This window comes from Urocampus carinirostris, chromosome 1, assembly GCF_059441175.1.
Source record: "Urocampus carinirostris isolate Australia breed hairy pipefish chromosome 1, RoL_Ucar_1.0, whole genome shotgun sequence".
Lineage (NCBI taxonomy): Eukaryota > Metazoa > Chordata > Actinopteri > Syngnathiformes > Syngnathidae > Urocampus > Urocampus carinirostris.
This window is the reverse complement of record NC_142349.1, coordinates 50250581-50269305: the sequence shown is the minus strand read 5'-3', so window position 1 is coordinate 50269305 and position 18725 is coordinate 50250581. Positions and strand designations below refer to the sequence as shown.

Here is an 18725-nt window from a genome sequence, read left to right as displayed (position 1 = left end):
TGTATTAAAAAAAAGAATTGCACACACTACCATCAAGTGTTTTTCAGAAATTGAATCAAATATCTTTTTTGTTTTAATTTTCCCGCATGAAGTCATTCACCAAATATACTGTGTGAGTATTTCAACGAACACCACTTGTTTCAAATCTTAAAACATTCTTTAAAATGCTGGGAAATGTTCAACTCCGTGACGTCACAACGGAAGACTCGCATCCCTATGCACTTCAGTTTGAAGCTCAAAATCATCATTTTACAAGAATTAAGATCGGAGCAGTAGATCTACCTGGTTGAACCTGTAACACACTTGCAGGTACATTTGATTCTCATTTATTTGTAAATAACGTTGCTAACTAGCTCGTGCAAGGGAGATTGATGGTATGTTCTTTTGTTTAATGAACCGATGCTTAAAGCTCTGTATTCTGCGCTTTCATGGAAGCATTTGCATCAATTGTATTTATAATGCTCAAACCTTCATAAGAACGTGTTACTAATCTCTTGCCGTTGCATTATTTTTTCCATTTCGTTTAAATACAGAAACGCTTTAAATTGAGTGTGTAAAATAGAAAGCACGAAACGAGAACGCACATCTAAAGAATATGTCAGCACAGTAGTGGTACTTCCTTTCATCGCGTTAACTTTACTTTGTTGTATTTGAGCTTGCTAAAGTGCAGGTTGTTGTGACGCAATAGTTATTTCATTACGTTTTCTCTTGCAATAATAACACGGTAATAGCAGTGCTATAATGTAAAAAATATGTGACAACAATGAACGCACGCTTCAAGAAACAAATGACGTCATTTGATATCATCTCGCGATGTTTCTTGTGCGCTGTTAGGTATGTTGTATCAAGGGGTACATTGCAAAAAACGTTTCTGAAATATGTCGAATACAAAGGTTTGAGGTATCAATTTTTCATACTTAAGATGGAATTTAAATATCTCGTCTCAAGAAATTGTGAATATGTTTGATTTTCGAGAAGGTTTGTTCAAACCTCGCTTTGTGTTTGCTGTTAAAAACGTAATATTGGAATATAATATTGTGAATGTGCTTAATTGCTGTTGAGATTGTCATGATTGTTTTCTGTTTTTAGTGTCAATAAATTTGTTCAAACCAAAAAAAAAAAAATTAGCTGCACCGCTTATCCTTAGTAGGGTCGCGGGGGTGCTGGAGCCCATCCCAGCAATCATCGGGCAGTGGGCAGGGGACACCTTGAATTGGTTGCCAGCCAATTGCAGGGCACACAGGGACAGACAACTCGCTCGCTCATTCACACCTAGGGAGGAATTTAAATATATATATATTATATATATATATATATATATATATATTGCCGTCAACCCCAGGCAGGTTTTAATCAAACGATAATAAACCTTACAATGTGATACTCAAACATTTTGGAACAAAATAGTTGTTCCCCAAGATCCATTATTAGTATTGTCACAAAATCGCAGCTGCCTGTCATTGCCGAGTTCAGGCTCATCTCGCTGTACACCGAAAAACAATGGGGACCAAATGATGAACGTGCTGTATCTGAGTCAGATCAGAAGGCTTCTCTTGCGACTGGTAACCACAGAAACCAGTACAATCTGTTTCATGTGGGGAAGGAAAACCCTACCAAAAAAAAAAAAAAAAACAGCCCGGAGAGGGATGGGTGCCCTTACAACCCTATCACCACATGAAGCAGATTTGGATTAGGCGGCTGGATAAGCTCCAGTTAAAATTTTAAAAACAAAACAAAAAATGCATTAAAAAATAATGAATATAATTCAAAATATATAATAAAACATCCATGAATTTCATACCTGTCAACCTCCACGGCTCCATGCCCTTACAAAATGTTGTATTTTCCCTTTCAAAATACAAAATAATCTTACACCATATATTTTTTTTCCAAACGCATTTATTTATGTAGTTTAACATGTCATATTGTACATGTGTTGCGTTATGTCATATGTATTGTTAATTAACATTTTGTTGTGAGATACTGAGTTGCTCGACATTATTGAGGTTTATTATCAGGGATCAGAATGGAGATTTTCATTTTCAGCTGAAATAGCCAGCGTCCAGGAATAAACCAGGGCGGAGCCCCCCCCCCCAAAACCTGGGTTTTAGGCAATTTACTTGTCCAAAACCATGCTTATATTTATCATTTAAGTAACATTTTTAGAAGATTAAAATAATTTGCCCACATAACTGATTTTTTTGTAAATACTGCAAGATAAGTTCAAATGCAGTTCAGTCCCTGCAGCTTGTGCGACAATAAGGCCAATTTTTCTAACGGCTGCCAGGGTGCGCCAGAGCAATAAAGGAAAGAGTGAGACAGTCGGATTTTGAATTTGTTTGCTACGCAAGAGAAAAAGTCGGAATGCCTTTGGGTTCAAAAACAGCGGAAATCCGCGGATCCGCGGAAAATTCTGATCCCTGTATTATTAAAAAAGATCAAAAATTAAGTAGCTAGGATGTTCACTGTAGAAGGAAAAAATACATGCAAATATAATTAAGTAGAATAATCAATTTTCTTATTCAAATTATTAATTCAGTTTCTGCATTAAATTATTGTTGGTAATATACTGATTAAAGGGATAACCACAAACCAGTCTTTTTTTCCTTTTATACTTTCTTTTTTTCTTAACTTATTTTTACAACAATAATGATTCGTAATATAACGCATTAAAGCAAGTGACCGGTTTGAGAGCCGTCTCTCTTTAATGAGTTGAGCCGAAATAGCCGGTTCTCTAAAAAGAGACGGACTTCCTTTCACTACATAACTACCACATGAAATCCGAGGCGGCAGATGCATGCGCACAGTAGCATAAAACCGCTCGCTTCGTTTGCAACAAAAAAAACAGAGATAGAGGCTACCGCGGCAAACTCGTTTAACTTGATTGATTTGCTGTTTCCTCATAGTTGGTGTATACCGGATGGTACCCATAATTGACAAATTTGTGTTTTTCCGTACAGATTTTCTTGTACGTCGTACACGTCTTAAAATGCATGATAAACGTACTTTGTACGGCAAAAACGTACAGGTTAACAGGTATGGAATTTGAACTTACATGACTGTTTTTTTCTTTGTGTTTGTCTTCTCAAAATGTAGGAGAACAAAATGGGGCGCCGAAAATCCAAGCGAAAGCCTCCACCCAAGAAAAAATTAACTGGCAACTTGGCCACTCAGTTCACGTGTCCGTTTTGCAATCACGAGAAATCCTGCGATGTTAAAATGTAAGTTTAACTCCGAGCAACTTGAAAACAGATTTGAAAGCATGTGTCAACAATGGCTATTTCCTTTCAGGGAGCGCACACGGAACACGGGAATTATTTCATGCAGCGTTTGCCTGGAGGAGTTCCAGACACCTATAACCTGTATCCTAGATTCCCAGTCCTTAATGTTTTGCATGATCCATCTATTTCAAAGAATTTAAAGAACAGTGAAACCTAACAATTAATCAAAATCCAACTAATATTGTAGGATAGTAGATTGCATTTAGCAAAGGTTGTAATTTTTAAATATATATAAGGTACTTATTTATTTCTTTGTTTGACATTTTCTTTCATTCATCCAAAAGATACAATTGTGTTACGTATTAGGAGTGAACCCAAGTGAAGGGAAGCAGGAACTGAGGCAGTGGTACTAAAAAAAAAAAGGATGGTATTTAATAGCAAAACTGGGAACAAAGTAACAAACAAACCTGAGGTTATAAAACAAATATTATGCCCAAACACAATCAAACCTGAAAATATCCAAACCAGAAACAAAAAAAGAAATGGATATGCAAGGCACAAGGTAACAAACAAACAAAATGTCACAAAACAAATAACACGTCCAAACAAAATAAAAGCTGACAATACCCAAATAAGAAACAAAGACTGAACCAGAAATGGAAATGTAATGACCCGACCACCAAAGGATACAGGGGGAAGCCTTCACATTCCTCTACATTGGTTGCAAGGAGAAAATCCCTCAGCCACCTCTGGTTCCTGTCTCGGCGACAAGGAGAAAGCTTCTTGTTCCTGTCTCGTGGTGAAGAGAAAGCCCCTAGGTCGCTTCTGGTTCCCTTTTCGGCAGGGAGGACCAAGCCCCATGGTTGCTTTTGGTTTCTGCCTTGGCTGCGAGGAGAAAGTCTCTCAATGGCCATTGGTTGCTGTCTCGTCCCTCTGCCGCTTTTGCTTCCTGTCTAGGCGCAAATTAGAAAGCCCATCAGTCGCTTCTGTTTCCTATCTTCGCATCGACAAGAAAGCCCCTCAGCCACTTCTGGTCACTCTCTCGGTGACAAAGAGAAAGCCCCTTGGCCGCTTCTGGTTCCTGTCTCAGCGGCGAGTAGAATGTCCTTTGCCTCAGTTCTTTAAGTTCCTGTCTGAACGGCAAAGTTTAAGTTCCTTCAGTCATCCCGTTATGGTGGGGATGGTTTTAATTTAATTTTTTTATTATTTGGGGGAGTCTGGCATCCGGCCCTAGAGAGGGAGGTTATAAGAAGATCTGGCACGTCACTTTCCCACAGAGGGCGCCAACCGGGTGTGGAGCATGACCCACCTGAGCCCACTCTCCACTCATCTGTCTTTAATTATCCAAAGACTTTATATTGACTGCTCTGACAGCATACTGGGTCGGGTCATTGCATCTGCCATTTCCGTATAGTCTTATGTTATTATTTCAGAATTGTTTTTTTTGGACATGTTATTTGTTTGGTGACCCCTTGTTTGTTACTTTGTTCCTTGTTTTTTATTAAATGCCGTCCTTTTTTGAGCACCCCTGCCTCAGTTCCTGTTTCCTTTCAGTTGCATCCACCACCATTTCTGTTTAAAAATTGTAGCAAAAGTTCTTGGAGTGCCCAGGCACAGCTGCACATTTTAAAAACTAAATGAAACTGTTTTCATAGGTCTACTTTATTTTAGGTTAATCATATTAACCTGAGATTTATTATTACTCCCTTGTATTTTACAATTCCTCAAGTAATTTTTCAACAGATTTGTCCGAACCAGTGGACGTGTACAGCGATTGGATCGATGCCTGTGAAGCTGCCAATCAGTGACCGTGTCTTATAACATTCATTTGGTACAACAAGAGGTTTTTGTTTTGTCTGCAACACAGATAAACAATATTTTTGTAAAGGCTGCTGAGAATACTGAATAAAACATTCAATTTAACGGCCATGTTGGATGTGGAGCATCTAATGATGTTCATTTGGAGATGGAGAAAACATTTTACATTCAAAAAAATATATAATACAAAGAGGGAGAGTGAATGATAACTGTTATTTTCATTCAGCCATAATATCAATATAGGCAGGACAAATGACTTGATAAAAACCATTAAAGGGACAATGTGTAATATTTGACCACGAGATATCTCTGTACTGTGTAGTGCAACCGAAAATGAGTGCTACAAAGCACAAGGAAGAATAATAACTGCGGAGACTCAAAGGGACCAATCCGCATCATTTTTCTCTTCATATTTCTGTCCGGTTTTTTTGAGTTTTTTGCTCACCTTTAGGAGCAAGAAGTATTTAAATAGATGCATGTTTAAATGCTTATTTGAGTAAAGGATTGGTTGAGATTTAATTTCCTGGGTTTATCAGATACAAGGTTACAATGAAAATGAACATCTTTGAAAAACAATTCAGTGAACAGAGAGAAAAAAATGGCGGACCGGGAAAAGCCAGAGTTTATCTTGGTCCTATTTACTCGAAAGTCTTAACACTTTTCATTATAATTGAATCATGAAACCAAATTATTATAAGATGTTAAAATGTTAATGTTAAAAAATCACATCTTATTATTGTAAAAAAAAAAAAAACGTATATCATATAAAGTCAGATAATAAATGTAAAATGATAATTTTTTCATAACGCTAACTTCACACAACCACACACAAAATAAAACTAAAACAACTTTGATATCCGAATATATATTTTCTCCCTTTCCCTCTCTCTCCCCTCACTTTGCCATTTCTTCCTCATCTCAATCTCTATGTCAGTCAAGTCACATTTATTTGTGATGCCCTTAATCAAAAAAAAATGTCTCAAAGGACTGCACAGGATTACAATTAAACCATCGCCTGATCTGAAACCAACACGTGGGCAAGGAAAAACTCAAAACCACAGGGTGAGGACCAATGAAACCTTGAGAAGGGGCCTCACAAGTGGTAATCCTTCCAGGATGACCAGGGTGGAATAGATTTAGCATAGTCTCAATTTGGTCTTCGATTTTACTACCAAGTTCATGTGTTTTGCCTATTATTCAAATGTTTTTTTTTTTTTTAATGATTTTCGTTCTTTACCACAAGCTGGCGCTAAATAATACACAATGTCCCTTTACTGACTGACCTGTCAAGTTGCAACATTCAGTGTGATGGACAAACTCGTCATCACTGCTTGGCATCAACTCACTCTATCTAGTGTGTAGTCGAGGCTGCATATTTACAGTTAGCAATAGTGTTATCCCCCCAAAAATTCTCAAAACATTGTGCTTGATTAACATTTATATTAAATCCACCATTGCAGATTCCTGTTCTCCCTCACATGCAGCAATTTTTTTGTCATTTGTGTATTTTCTGAGATGACTTTTTCAATGACTGCAGCCTTTTAAAGGACAAGCACCTGGAAAATGAATGCGTAAATGTATATTCTGGAACTAATGTACATGTATTATTTTAATCATTGTTATTAACTGTTATTCTTTCCACTTGTATTGCTTTTACTATGTGATCTGTTGTAGTATCTAATGAATCATATGAATCTTCAAGTATTGTGGTAGCCTCTCTGTAAGTGTGTTGAGCTTCAGGCTTCAAACTTATATGGGGAAAAAAAACTTAAAATATGTTATAAGAATCAACAACATTAATAGAATGGAATTTAATAACTTTTTATATTGTGGTAACAAATTTGAAAACAATTAAATGATATTGGCCCCATTTGAGTTAATACTTTGTACAATCTCCTTTTGCTTTATCACAGTCATATGTATTTTTGGGTTTTGCACATCTTGAAACAGAAATAAATTCCCATGCTTCCTTACAAAACAGCTTAAGGTCCTCAAGGTTTCTTTCAGATCTTTCCACAAGTTTCCTAGGATTGAGGCCTGGAGTTTAGCTTGGCCATTGTAACAGCTTTTTATTGTTACTTTTAAACCATTCTACTGTAGATTTTGCTTTGTTTGGGGTCGTATTCTTATTGTAAAATCCAACAGTTTTTCTGCCTAAAACCCTCTGTATTTGGCTCCAACCATCTTCTCTCTCCCTGCTGAAGAAAAGAAACGTAGAGCATTAAGATCCCACCGCCATGTTTGAACGTGGGGATGGTGTTTTCAGGGTAATGTAGTGTTACTATGTGACTCTTTTCATTCAACCCCAAAAGTTTTTTTGGAGGCCCCTCATGTGTCATGTTAAAAGTGACTTAGGCAGCAGCTTGCCTCACCTGTGCCTAAACCACAACTGCTTTTTGCTACTCTTGAAGGACAGATTCATGCATAGTACAACTAATAGTTGTCTTATGCCCAGATGGCCCATTTCAACTAGTTATGTCTACAGGTCACTCAATGGGATCATGGGCCTTTTGGTTTCTTCTCTAATTAGTTTTCTCCTTGTTTAGGCCGCAGGTTTACACTTTAAAGGAGTGGTCTGGAATTGGTTGGTTTTCAGTGGTATTATGCCCTCTACATTTCGGGCACAGTGCTCCAGAAGACATGTAAACGTAGTGGAACCTTCTTGTACTGCTTCAAACTTTCCCACAACTTAAAGCCAGACCTGCCTGGTTTTGATTTGTTATCATAATACTTTCTGTTCTTTAGTATATCCTTTCACAGGCCTCTGAGCCTATCATAGAGCCGTTGCATTCAAACCGAGACTTATTGACACACAGGTGCACTGTGTTTGTCATTGTTAGTAATTAAGGTCAACATTGGATCATGCAGAAGTCATCAGGGAAATTGTGGAGTAATTCTTGTTTTATATTTTTGCAACAAATATTTTTCCGTTTTTTTGTTGTTTGGTTTCACTTCACGATTGGATCTCACATGTCATTACTAGAAAAAAACAATGATTTTTTTTTTAGCTTCAAGTTTGAAGCCTGAAATGTAATATGACAAAAAGTTCTTGGTGGGGCAATATTTTTGCGAGGCAATGTAATTCTATTCCAACAGGAGTAAGATCTGGTTTTGTGTGCTGTAGCTGTTCTACAGTAATTCCAATTTCATCCTTTTAGACTCATGATATATGATATTTGTGTGTGCATCACACTTGTGCATTATAAGAACACAGCAGTAAATCAGCATCTCAGTTTTTAAGTCTTTTATTGCACAGAAGTCATGTTTAGTGAAAGCCATAATAATAATAAAAAACATTTGAATATTGTTGAAACAAATCCTACTCTTGAAAGGTGTAATTTTACCATTGACTTGTCGTTTTGAGAATTTATTACCCAGAACAGTATAGGCACTGTAGAAAATGTCAGCTGCTAAAAGTCATTTGATTTAATTAGAGGAATGTTAAAATATTTCATTGATGACTATTCACTTTTTTTGTCTTGTGTGGAACTTTTATCAAACCCTAGATCATACTCAACCCCAAGCTACAACTTATTTTAGCCAAGTGACAATTATGAACCGCCATCTGAAATGTGCACTCCACACTGGTGGACCTGTGCACACCACAAAGACTGTGGACATATTCCTGCCTTACCCCAAAATACATGTGTCTGGTAGCAGTTTGTGGCAACCTTACATTCAAGACATTAGGTGCAGCAATAAGATTGGTACTTAAAAAAAAGAAAAAGAAATTAGCGTGCACACATTACATCAGTCTGTTTTCTGCAAAAAAGTAAAATAAATTGGAGCAGCAGCATCAAGCGGTGAGAAATTCACATGCAAAAAGTTGTATACTTCATCATTTTTGACTAGTAACGTTTTGAACACGGTCTTAATATTTGTGATATCATTTCTAACTGGTCTGTAGTTTTCATTAATTGGTCAATAAGGTGCCATTCCAAACACCGTATAAGGAATAATTGGTCATCTTGTAGGTAAGCAAATAAATGTAGGTGCTTAAAAGAAACTTGTTTCGAAATTAGTCAGTCATGGTAGGAGGGCGGCTAAACTAAACCAGGAAATGTCCATGTGGATGTGGCTTTACCTCAAAACGTTAGTAGGACCAACATGGTAACTTGTCCATGACAAAATTCACTCTTAAATGCCTTTCTAATTACAATATAAGACTCCTTAAAATGATCTATAAATAACAGTTATTGAAAAGCAACCTCTTGATTTCCTGCACCACTCTAGCAGTAACCAAGTACATTTAGGCCACATTATAAGAGATAGGATGTCAAATAAACACAACCACCATCCAAATGGAAAGAAGGGTTCACCCAACGGTCAAAAATGTGAAAAACAAAAAATTATCAAAAGCAAAATTGGTGTTGCGTATGAATCAGTCTGGGGGAGGAGGTTGCTCATCAAAGTCATTATTGGTTGTCTAAAACTTAGCAAGGGAAGTGGGAGGGGGCCTTGGAGGCCGCTTGACGGTGTTTTAGTCAGAGTACTGGTTGTAGCCGTCAAAGTCGGCCTCACCGCCATTGTTGTAGTAGGTCTCGGCAGGGGTGGCGCAGTATTTGTTGTCGAAGACTTGGCGGGGGAGGCCGTAGGTGGTCATTCCCTGCTGGGAGGCAACTTTGTTGGTGCCCATCTGCAGCGATATGGTGCTTGTGTCACAGTTCTCCAACTCCAACTTCTTGTCGAAGATGTGTCTCCTTGTTCCTGGTGCTGTCATACCAGACTGGATGGAAAAAGGATTCTTTTAGGGTTTCAAAACAGAATCATTTTATTTAAATATATATATATATATATATATATATACACATACACACATATATGTATATCCTTCCTTTAAACCAGTAGTTCTCAAATAGTCGAGGGCAAGCCCCTGGCTCCATCAAGAGGGTCCTGTTTGACCTCAGGGAACTTTTTTACGGTCCTAGAATTAAGTGCGATTGCAACTCCACTACACTAGGGAGCAGTGGCGCTCTCATTAGGATGTTTTGTCTGAATTCAGCATCTGTGCCTTGTACATAGCACAGAATGTGAGTATGAAGTTAAGACAAAGATTAAAAGTGCCTCAATAAAAAAATCTAAAGAGGGATGAGGAGCAATGTTCCCTCTAAGCTGCGTGTGTGCGATATTGCGCACTACCCAGAGCTTTTCTGCGCACAAGAAAATCTAGCCAGCTCACAAAATCGAGGGCTCAAAATTGCTAATTAAAAAGGGAATTAAGTCAAAGTTACAGTGCATAAGGTAAAAATATATGAGTTCCCCTGACGCTGTGTTCTAAATGCGGTATTTTGAAGTCAATGTCGAAGTAGAACGAAGTTGAGTAAAGTCAGTAGAGTTTTTCGAGAACCGGCTTCTTCGGCTCTGCATACTAAAAAGAACCGGCTCTTTCGGGTCCCAAACGGCTCTTCAGGTTGTTTTTGCTTCTTTAATATCTACACGACCCAATATTATGTAAAATTGTGCACAAAATGACTTCAGGAAAGGGGGGGAAATAGAACAAAAAAGAAAAAAATACCAAAATGAAAAAGTAGTGAAAAGCTGAGAAAAAAACTAAACAAAAGAGAAAAAAAGAGCAGGAATTTTTCAGAAAAAAGCCAGAAGAAAGAAGCAAATAAAGGTAAAAAAAAGTAATAGAGAACAAAAAAGCAAGAAAAAAAGTAACAGCTAGGAAAAAATAAACTCAATGAGATATTTTCTAAAAAGGAATTGGAAAAAAAGGAGAAAAAAACAGGGAACAAGAGGAAAACGTTTGTGTTGCATTTAAATAATTTCCAGTTATATCAAGTTAATCTTGTTGCCAACATTGTACTTCTACTAAAAATGTAATTAAATACAGTTCTGTATCGTGCAACAGACTAAATAAGCCCCCCAAAATTTTAGTATTATGCGATAAAAGATACCAGGAATAAACGAAATGGAAATTTTGTGAAAGAATTGTGAAAACAAATGACGTTTGTAGGCCCTGCAACCTTTGCAATCGTACATTAGTCAATTCCTTCAAAAGTGAAAAATAATTTTGCATTGCCGGAAACTCTGCAAAATGTAACGTGATGTCAAGTTTTGGACACGTTTGATAATGATTTAGTTGCAACACTTGGGGTTGCTGTCGCTCACTGTTGTTTCAAGCATTGCTCACAGACTTTGTGTGAACGCTTAGACGCGTGGACAATTAGAGGGAACATTGATGAGGAGACAGGAATAAAGAGGAGAATAAAAATATCACAAAAACGAAGACGAAGTTTGACAAGGAGGACCGTATTTTGTAAATGAAAGGTCTTCTTAGAGTGTAAGTCGCACCGGACAAAAAGAAGGAAAAAACATGTCCAAGTTGCACTCAGAGTATAAGTGGCATTTTTAGAGGAAGTTTGACAAAATATAACACCAAAAACATACATGCCATCTTAAACACCAGTTGAAAACAAAATAGAGAACAAGCGGTACTAACGTTACCCGTATGTGCATACCTTGGACACGCTCATATACGTCAGTAACGATATAACATATTAAGAGTTATTCAGATAACTAGCATAAAGAACACGCAAACCATATTATCAGCTTCACTCCACATTACTAAATCCAATGATATATTCATCCTCGGTGTTACTTCTATGGGTAAAAAAACTCCCCCCACTCTGGAGGTGGACGAAAGCTTTCTTCTTTTGCTTCTACATCGGGTCAAACTTGAAATTATCAACACAGGCCTAGAACGCCCTCTTGCAGGTTAGTTTGAAAATAACATGAGAAGTGGTATGCAGTACAGGTAATAAAATGTAAAACAATGATATAGTAAGGGGTTAATAATTTCACAGGTAAGTCTCACTGGGGTATAAGACGCACGCCCGTCCAATCTATGAAAAAAACTGCGACTTATAGTCCGGAAAATGCAGTACTATAAATAGCAATCAGCCTTAATGACTTTTCAGCGAAAAGGTGCCAGCCAAAAAAGTGCATAGGAAAATAGAGCAATCCATGGTTTGTGAACACAAATTTTATGTGATCACTTAAAAAAAAGAGATGACAGAAAATAATTGAGAAACACTTTTTGAAGTTAATTTGGTTTAAAAAAAATAAAAGTCAATGTAGGAGATAAACAAGTTTATTTTGCGTGATTCTGCTTTGTTATTGGACACCTGCAAAGAGAATTGCATAGGATGGCCAGGGTTGTTTGTTATTTTGACTATTATACACAATTTGCATTATCGTCACTTTTGGACAATCATGTCGCAGTGCTTTGATTTTCACACCTTTTGGGGTGTATCTGCTGTCTGTAACTAGGACATCTATTTGAAAAAAAAGGGATCAGGGAGAGGACCTTTAAAATGGATTGGATTTTCTTTATCCAAGGGTTGTTGGTACAGTCCTTTCCTATTCTTCTCATAAGTTCAAAATTCATCGACGTCTTCTCTTCTTATATCGAGTGTCTACTAAACTACAAACCTAATATATTACTAATCTATTACACAATTGTAATTTATTGGGCGAACGATGATTTATTTTACATACATGTTAGTTTCCATCGTTTCATCCTGGGTTAAGGTTTGTACTAATGTGACTAAACATTGTTACTCCTTACCTGGTTTGCCCCTTTGTTTGTACCCATCTGTAGACTGATGGTCGACTGGTCCATTGGGTTGTCCATGCCTATCCTCGAATCGTAGAGATGGCGTCTCGTCCCGTAAGAAGTCATTCCTTTTTGACTGGCGAGTTTATTCGTACCCATCTAGGAATGAAGCAACACATGTTGGTGGGACCAATGGCTTTAAAATTACTTGAATATAAATCTCTGAACAGCAACTCTTACATTTTTAACGATAACTATGTTTATTATATTTCTTGGCAGTTCAAACAAAGACTACCTCTCGTTTCTGTTATCGCTGGCAAAGAAATGGTAACCAATAGTGGGTGTTCTGAGGATTGTTATCGGGTTCAAGAAACGACTGAAGCTGCAGGTCCAGCCTACTGCTGCGACAAGGCCACTCCTGCATCACCTACGCCAGATCACTTACCCATAAAACAGATAACCTGGACCTACAAATCGCTACATTTGTTATATTATTCATCCAGGAGACATGGCTCAACTAGATACTTGATGCTAGCGCGTAGCTAGTTGGCTGCTCTCTTAATTTCTTTCTTATACTCAAAGTATTCCAATTTCATTTGACTTTCGTATAGTGACAATAAAGACCTTACATTCAATTGCAATTCGATGTTCTTATTTGTCGCGCAATAGTTGTGTTTTGCTACAGTTGTATACCCTCAGTTGGTAATGATATCATCTCCTGGCAAGTTAGACCCCTGGGGCTTTTATGAAGGTGTGACGCTACTTTGCGGATTTTCTCTTTTTGCAGGTAGTTCTGGTCCCCATTAACCGCGATAACTGAGGGAATTCTGAGAACAGTACTAGAGAAACCAATCAAAAGAATGCGTTGAAAATAACAATGGATTAGAAAACAAAAATGTACTAGTGTACAGGTTACTACATCCAGATACCTTGACATGGCACGAGATAGACTAAACACGACTGCCCGAAATGATAAGTGTGACTCCCATGTAGTGATAAGAAGAAAACTTTTATTTGTGGGAGAAGGGAGGCTTCTGGAGCCGCTGACCTGCAAACCGATGATATTGCGTCCCTCCCGAAGCTTCTCTGGAGCAAAGCGACGCTGCTGCTTTTCAGCATACTTGACTCCGATGTCATATTTGGAGTGGAATCCCTTCGACTTGGCCTGGGGGGAAAATACAGAATGTATGCCAACATTTTTTATAGTTTTTCACTTTTAAAAATGAAGTCACCGTTTATTGTTTAGTCCTTTTCCCTTAACACCTCATAATAAACTTCAAAAACATAACAGCCCTCCCACAAAAACGGCTTTAACACAAAATCTAGAACAACATTTAGGTGATGGTCTTTAAACGTTGTAGGGTAGTGCAGAGTGCAATGAACTCTTTCCTGAAGAGGTCATCTTTGCACAAACTCATGGCGCAACATTCATCATTGGGTCCATAGTCGCTTGTTTATTTGCAACAAAATAAAATGGAATCCTTCCAGAATAGTGGAATCTAAAAAAGGAGAACTGCTAGTTTCAAAACAGTTTAAAGAAATGTTCCCAAACATAAGGCTTACATGGCAAACTGGGTCATTTGTGGTAACAATCTAAAAACACAATCTATGGTTTTCCAAGTAAAATAAATTGTTTCAAATTTTGTCCACTGGAGGACGCGCTCAACACTACAACCTGCAACTCGGGATTATAGTACCATATATATAACTAGATATATAAATATAATATAGTTACTATGTAATATTCACTCAAAGCTAACACATCAACCTTCATTTTGGCGTAGTAATGGAACTGAGCAAGCGTGTGGATAAGAGAGTACTTGGTTGGTTTGGACACATGGAGAGGATAGATGAAGAGTGAATGTTGAAGAGGATCTACAGAGCATAATTAAATGGAAGGAGACAAAGAGGAAGGCCGCGATTGATGTGGATGGATGGTGTTACGAGTGCTCTGCAGGGAAGAGGTCTAAATATAATAATATAAGCTAGAGCTCTTGTTGGTGATAGGAATGAGTGGAGAGGTGTTGTGAAAGGCTAGTGGGATGTTTGGACGCGTTCTAAGGGATGGGCAGGGCACCTGTATGATGTGGCAGGGGTAAACCAGTGAAAGCTGTCGGGCCCTGCTGTTGAACAGAAGAGTGTGTTCTGTCACCCTGACCCTGATTACAAAACTGTAATTTTTTTTTTTTATGAGTTGCTTTTGAACTGTACAGCTCATCTCACAACTGCTGTGAATGTCATTCCAACGAGGGTTACAGGGATTTTGCATTGGGTTTTGTATGTAAGATATAAAGGGTTGGATTTATAACGTCTTCTCCGTCCCACTCCCTTTTTGTCATTCTGTTAGGCATTGAAGTTATATTTACATGTGAAGACAAATACAGTAACTGCCTGAAATGAATAAATACATGAATGAATCAATGTACTGATACCCCTCCCCCAAATATTGTTTCATGCCACAAGAAGAATGGTCCTAATGAGTTGTTTTGCCACCGGGCGAGTGAACTACCGGTTTGTATGAAGGGTAGTCATTCACCTACCACTCACACAACAACAACACTACTCTATTGTGATTAACCCTTTATAAAAAAGACCCATTAAATCAGGTTGTCAAACATTCGGCCCACAGAGGGTTAGGCCCATCAGAAGATGTAATCCGTCCCAGAGACGATGCTGAGAAGCTCGAGAGAAAAATGAGCCACACTGTGTCTAACAATGACATGCAGTTTTAAATATGTCCACTGGATGTCGCCAAAGCCAGCTGCCGCTCCTAAATCAAACCACACACTAAACCTGTATTGCTGACTACCATTTATCAATCAGAGGGCATTCGATAAAATGCCCATTCGTATTTGTATTTACTTAAAATAGAAGTCAAAGAGGCAATGTTTATGATTGCACTCGCATGTGAGGTGTGAGTAACAATTGCTACAAAACTACACGTTTTATTCCCAGTGATTGGAAATTATCGGTTAGGCACATGGATAACAAAAAATACTATAATAAAAAAATAGCACATATTTGCAGAAGTTAAAGGAGCTTTAGTTCTTTTCTATTATAGATACAAAAAACAACAGCAAAGTCCTTAATTCAAGTCAAAAAGTTTTAATTAAAAAAATATTTAAAAGGAGAAAGACTTAAACAATGACCCTTAGAATGATTTACACTTAATTTAGTGTTGGTGTGCTACTTTTGTGACTCCAGTTTGCAGGAATTTCCCCTGAATTACATAAACTTGTCAAAATGAATTGAATTACAAATGGTTAGTTAATAAACACTACAAGAAACTAAATCTTGGTGAAGAAAATAAATATTAAGAAGGAAAATCTCAATAACTGTTTTATACTTGAATTTTATACCCCTGAATCACAATGTTGTGAAATATAAACCTACCGGTATGCAAATATGTATACTTGTGAGGTGCGTGTTATATGTAAAAACACAGATCTAGCTGTGAGACAATGATTATGGAAGTCGACGGGGTAGGATTAAATAAGCGTATGCTTCTTTCTATTCCTATTTGGGCAGGTTACGTTAACATTTTTTTTGTTTTTTGACTTGGTTGTTTTTTTTTTTCTCATGTTCAAAATAAAGTTTAATTTATTTATTTATAATCATGATTTAATTGTGAGCTTCCAAAACATCCCCAGCCCTGAAACTAAGGCACACTTTTTATGCCATTCATTTATAAGTGTGTTTTCTACCATGCGGCCCTTGAACTAAAATGAGTTTGACACCCTAGCATAAAATATATTTTAGGAAAAGAAAAACTACAAAGCAACACAATCTAAAGAGTTTGTTCTTATTTTAGGAAGAATAGTGCAGCATTAAAATGGAAATAATACAGCTTTGCAATATCTGGTACCTACCATTCCTGCCAGAGCGATGAGGGTGGACTGGACCTGAGTGTGGTTGACATTTTCAAACAAATCATTGGCCTCAAAGATGTCGTGCGGTTTCAGGCCATACTCCGTGATTGCACGGACAAAATTTCCGATGTTTTCCAACTGAGGAAGACAGACAAGAAAACAATTGGTAGACAAACAATTTGGCCCAATAAATACTGACGAGTCATTGAAAAGAACATAATTAGTTAAGTTAAGTGAGAGTGAACTAGAGCAGAAGTCTCCAACCAGGGTGCAGACCTGTTCTGAAGACAGCTGACCATTGCTGGGTCATTGTGATTTTCTAGAAAGAATATTTTTTTTAGTGGTTGACCTATTTTATTTAACCCTAATTTCATTATTAACCAGGTAAAAACTTTACACTTTACACTAATTACCAACAAAAAGTAGCTTGAAAAAGTTTGGAGACCCTAGCTCTAGAGGGAAATTGGGCCTAAAAAAATTCAGCTTGCCCCAACCCAAACCTGTGGGCATTAAAGCCCGACTCAGCCCGAACCCGACCAATTAACTTGCAGGACCGAGCTCAAGTAAAACCAAAATGTTAAATTTCATTTGTGAGGCCTCGGATTTTTCTGATAAACACTTTAAGCCTGCCCTTTTCAACAAAATCAAAGTTAAAGAAGACTATATAAACATTTACAACTTTTAATTTTCAGTGTCTGCAGAGGTTACATTAACCGACTCTTTTTTGTCATTGGCGATTTTTTAAAGAGTTGACTGTACAATTTTACGACCGTCTGTTATTTTGACAGGTTGAAAATAAACCACAGTAGCAGTACTTCCTTGATAATCTAGCGCAGCACTTCAAGAGAGAGAGTGAGGCAGAGGGATAATAGACAGAGACAGTTATTTAAATTCACATCGCAAGTGTTGGGATGAGACGACTTATGTTTTTTTTTTTGCGAACCTCTGTATCTTGAGGTAAAAACTACTCACGGCCTTGAAACACCTGAGCATCAGCGAGCGTGAAGCCAAACCCAACCCAAATGTCATGATTGACATTTTAGACCCGACACGGGTTGAAATTCAGTTCGAACGCCGGCTCTAGATCTTACGTCTGGATCGTTCCCACCAAATGGAGATGTGTGGAACAAACATGCTATTAGCCGTGTTGGGCACGTTATTTAAAAAAAGTAATTAGTTATAGTTACTAATTACTTCTTCCAAAAAGTAACTGACTTTTTTACTCAATTACTTTACAGTAAAAGTAACTGGTTAACAAGGAAAGTAAGTATTCTGTTCCTTTAAAAAAAAAAAGGTTGTTGTATGTCAAAGATTTTTCCGAGCAGTATTTGAGTCAGTTGAATAGAGAAGAACAGACAGGTAGTTAAGTTATAGAACTGTGTAATATTAATTGGACCTCACCAGCAACAAATTTAACTTCCAATGAAGTGCCCCAAGCAATAAATGGTGAACAACACAATTAAGTAACAATCAGCATGTACGTAACACACGCACAAAAACAAATGTAACAAAATAAAATAGTTACCCTAACGGGTTACTGAAAAAAAAAATTACATAACCGGGTTATCTATAACGGCGTTATTCCTAACAATGATTATTATCAAAATCATTTTAATGAAAATAGATGAATACAAAAAGAATTTGAAGTGACCGTTTATGGTTTTCAACCATTTAAGGAAAACCTTTTGTGTTTTGAACTTCAGTATAAGGATTGCTCCAAAGAAGCCAACCTAATAAGAAACAGGCTGGATTTCGTCCCATGCAACAAAAGAGAGCCCACGACAGCTCAGTTTGACATTACCTGGTGCCAGTTTTGACTGGAGTGGTTGATCTTTTTCACAGATCCTGGCTGGAGAACATTGATGAGTCTACAAAGAAACAGACAGGGAAAAAGATCTACAAAAATCTGCACTGGAATCACAGACACAAAAGTGTGTATATGAGAGGAGGATCAAACACTTTTTGAAACTTTGCACTTTTACAATGATTAGAAATGTGGCATTGATGTACAAGGAGTCTATTGCTTTAAACTTTTATTGCTCTTAGTCTTTCATAGATTGCATTTTCATTGGGCTTTTGGATTATAAAAGGATAGATAAATGTACGGGCTCATTGTGATGCCCTTTTAAACAGTTTTATGATGTTTAGGATTGTATTTTCACTAGAGTTGTAGTATTTTATCATGTTTTGTTAAGTATGAAACACATGTATTCTTTGCCAAACATGTTTTTCCTCAAGGTAAAGATGTAATTACTT

General features: G+C 37.3%; 2 protein-coding genes across 3 annotated transcripts in view; one reads left to right on the top strand and one right to left on the bottom strand.

Moving 5' to 3' along the window:
• The first annotated feature begins 185 nt into the window (after positions 1-185).
• Positions 186-6909, top strand: elof1 (elongation factor 1). Of its 2 annotated transcripts, none has more exons than XM_088343960.1 (4): positions 186-309; positions 3097-3221; positions 3292-3362; positions 4965-6909. In XM_088343960.1, the coding sequence occupies exons 2-4, from the start codon at positions 3106-3108 to the stop codon at positions 5027-5029; spliced, it is 252 nt and encodes an 83-aa protein (XP_088200086.1). In that variant the 5' UTR covers positions 186-309; positions 3097-3105; the 3' UTR covers positions 5030-6909. The 2 variants fall into 2 exon arrangements, with proteins under 2 accessions (XP_088200086.1, XP_088200094.1); XM_088343968.1 differs by lacking the exon at positions 186-309 and adding an exon at positions 710-834.
• A 2306-nt stretch (positions 6910-9215) lies between these two features.
• The window catches only part of cnn1b (calponin 1, basic, smooth muscle, b), a 30718-nt gene continuing 21208 nt past the window's right edge, over positions 9216-18725 (bottom strand). Inside the window, exons 3-7 of the mRNA XM_088343826.1 lie at positions 18271-18337; positions 16470-16607; positions 13649-13765; positions 12613-12759; positions 9216-9765 (exon numbers count right to left, since the gene is read on the bottom strand). Of these exons, the coding sequence (XP_088199952.1) occupies positions 9520-9765; positions 12613-12759; positions 13649-13765; positions 16470-16607; positions 18271-18337 (715 nt within the window). The 3' untranslated portion in view covers positions 9216-9519. The remainder of the gene's footprint in view (positions 9766-12612; positions 12760-13648; positions 13766-16469; positions 16608-18270; positions 18338-18725) is intronic.

Excerpts from the sequence above, each read along its gene's own strand:
- elof1 (XM_088343960.1), top strand. The coding sequence starts at position 3,106 with ATGGGGCGCCGAAAATCCAAGCGAAAGCCTCCACCCAAGAAAAAATTA. Across the intron at positions 3,222-3,291 it reads AAATCCTGCGATGTTAAAAT|GGAGCGCACACGGAACACGG; the intron begins GTAAGTTTAACT and ends ATTTCCTTTCAG. Across the intron at positions 3,363-4,964 it reads GTTCCAGACACCTATAACCT|ATTTGTCCGAACCAGTGGAC; the intron begins GTATCCTAGATT and ends ATTTTTCAACAG.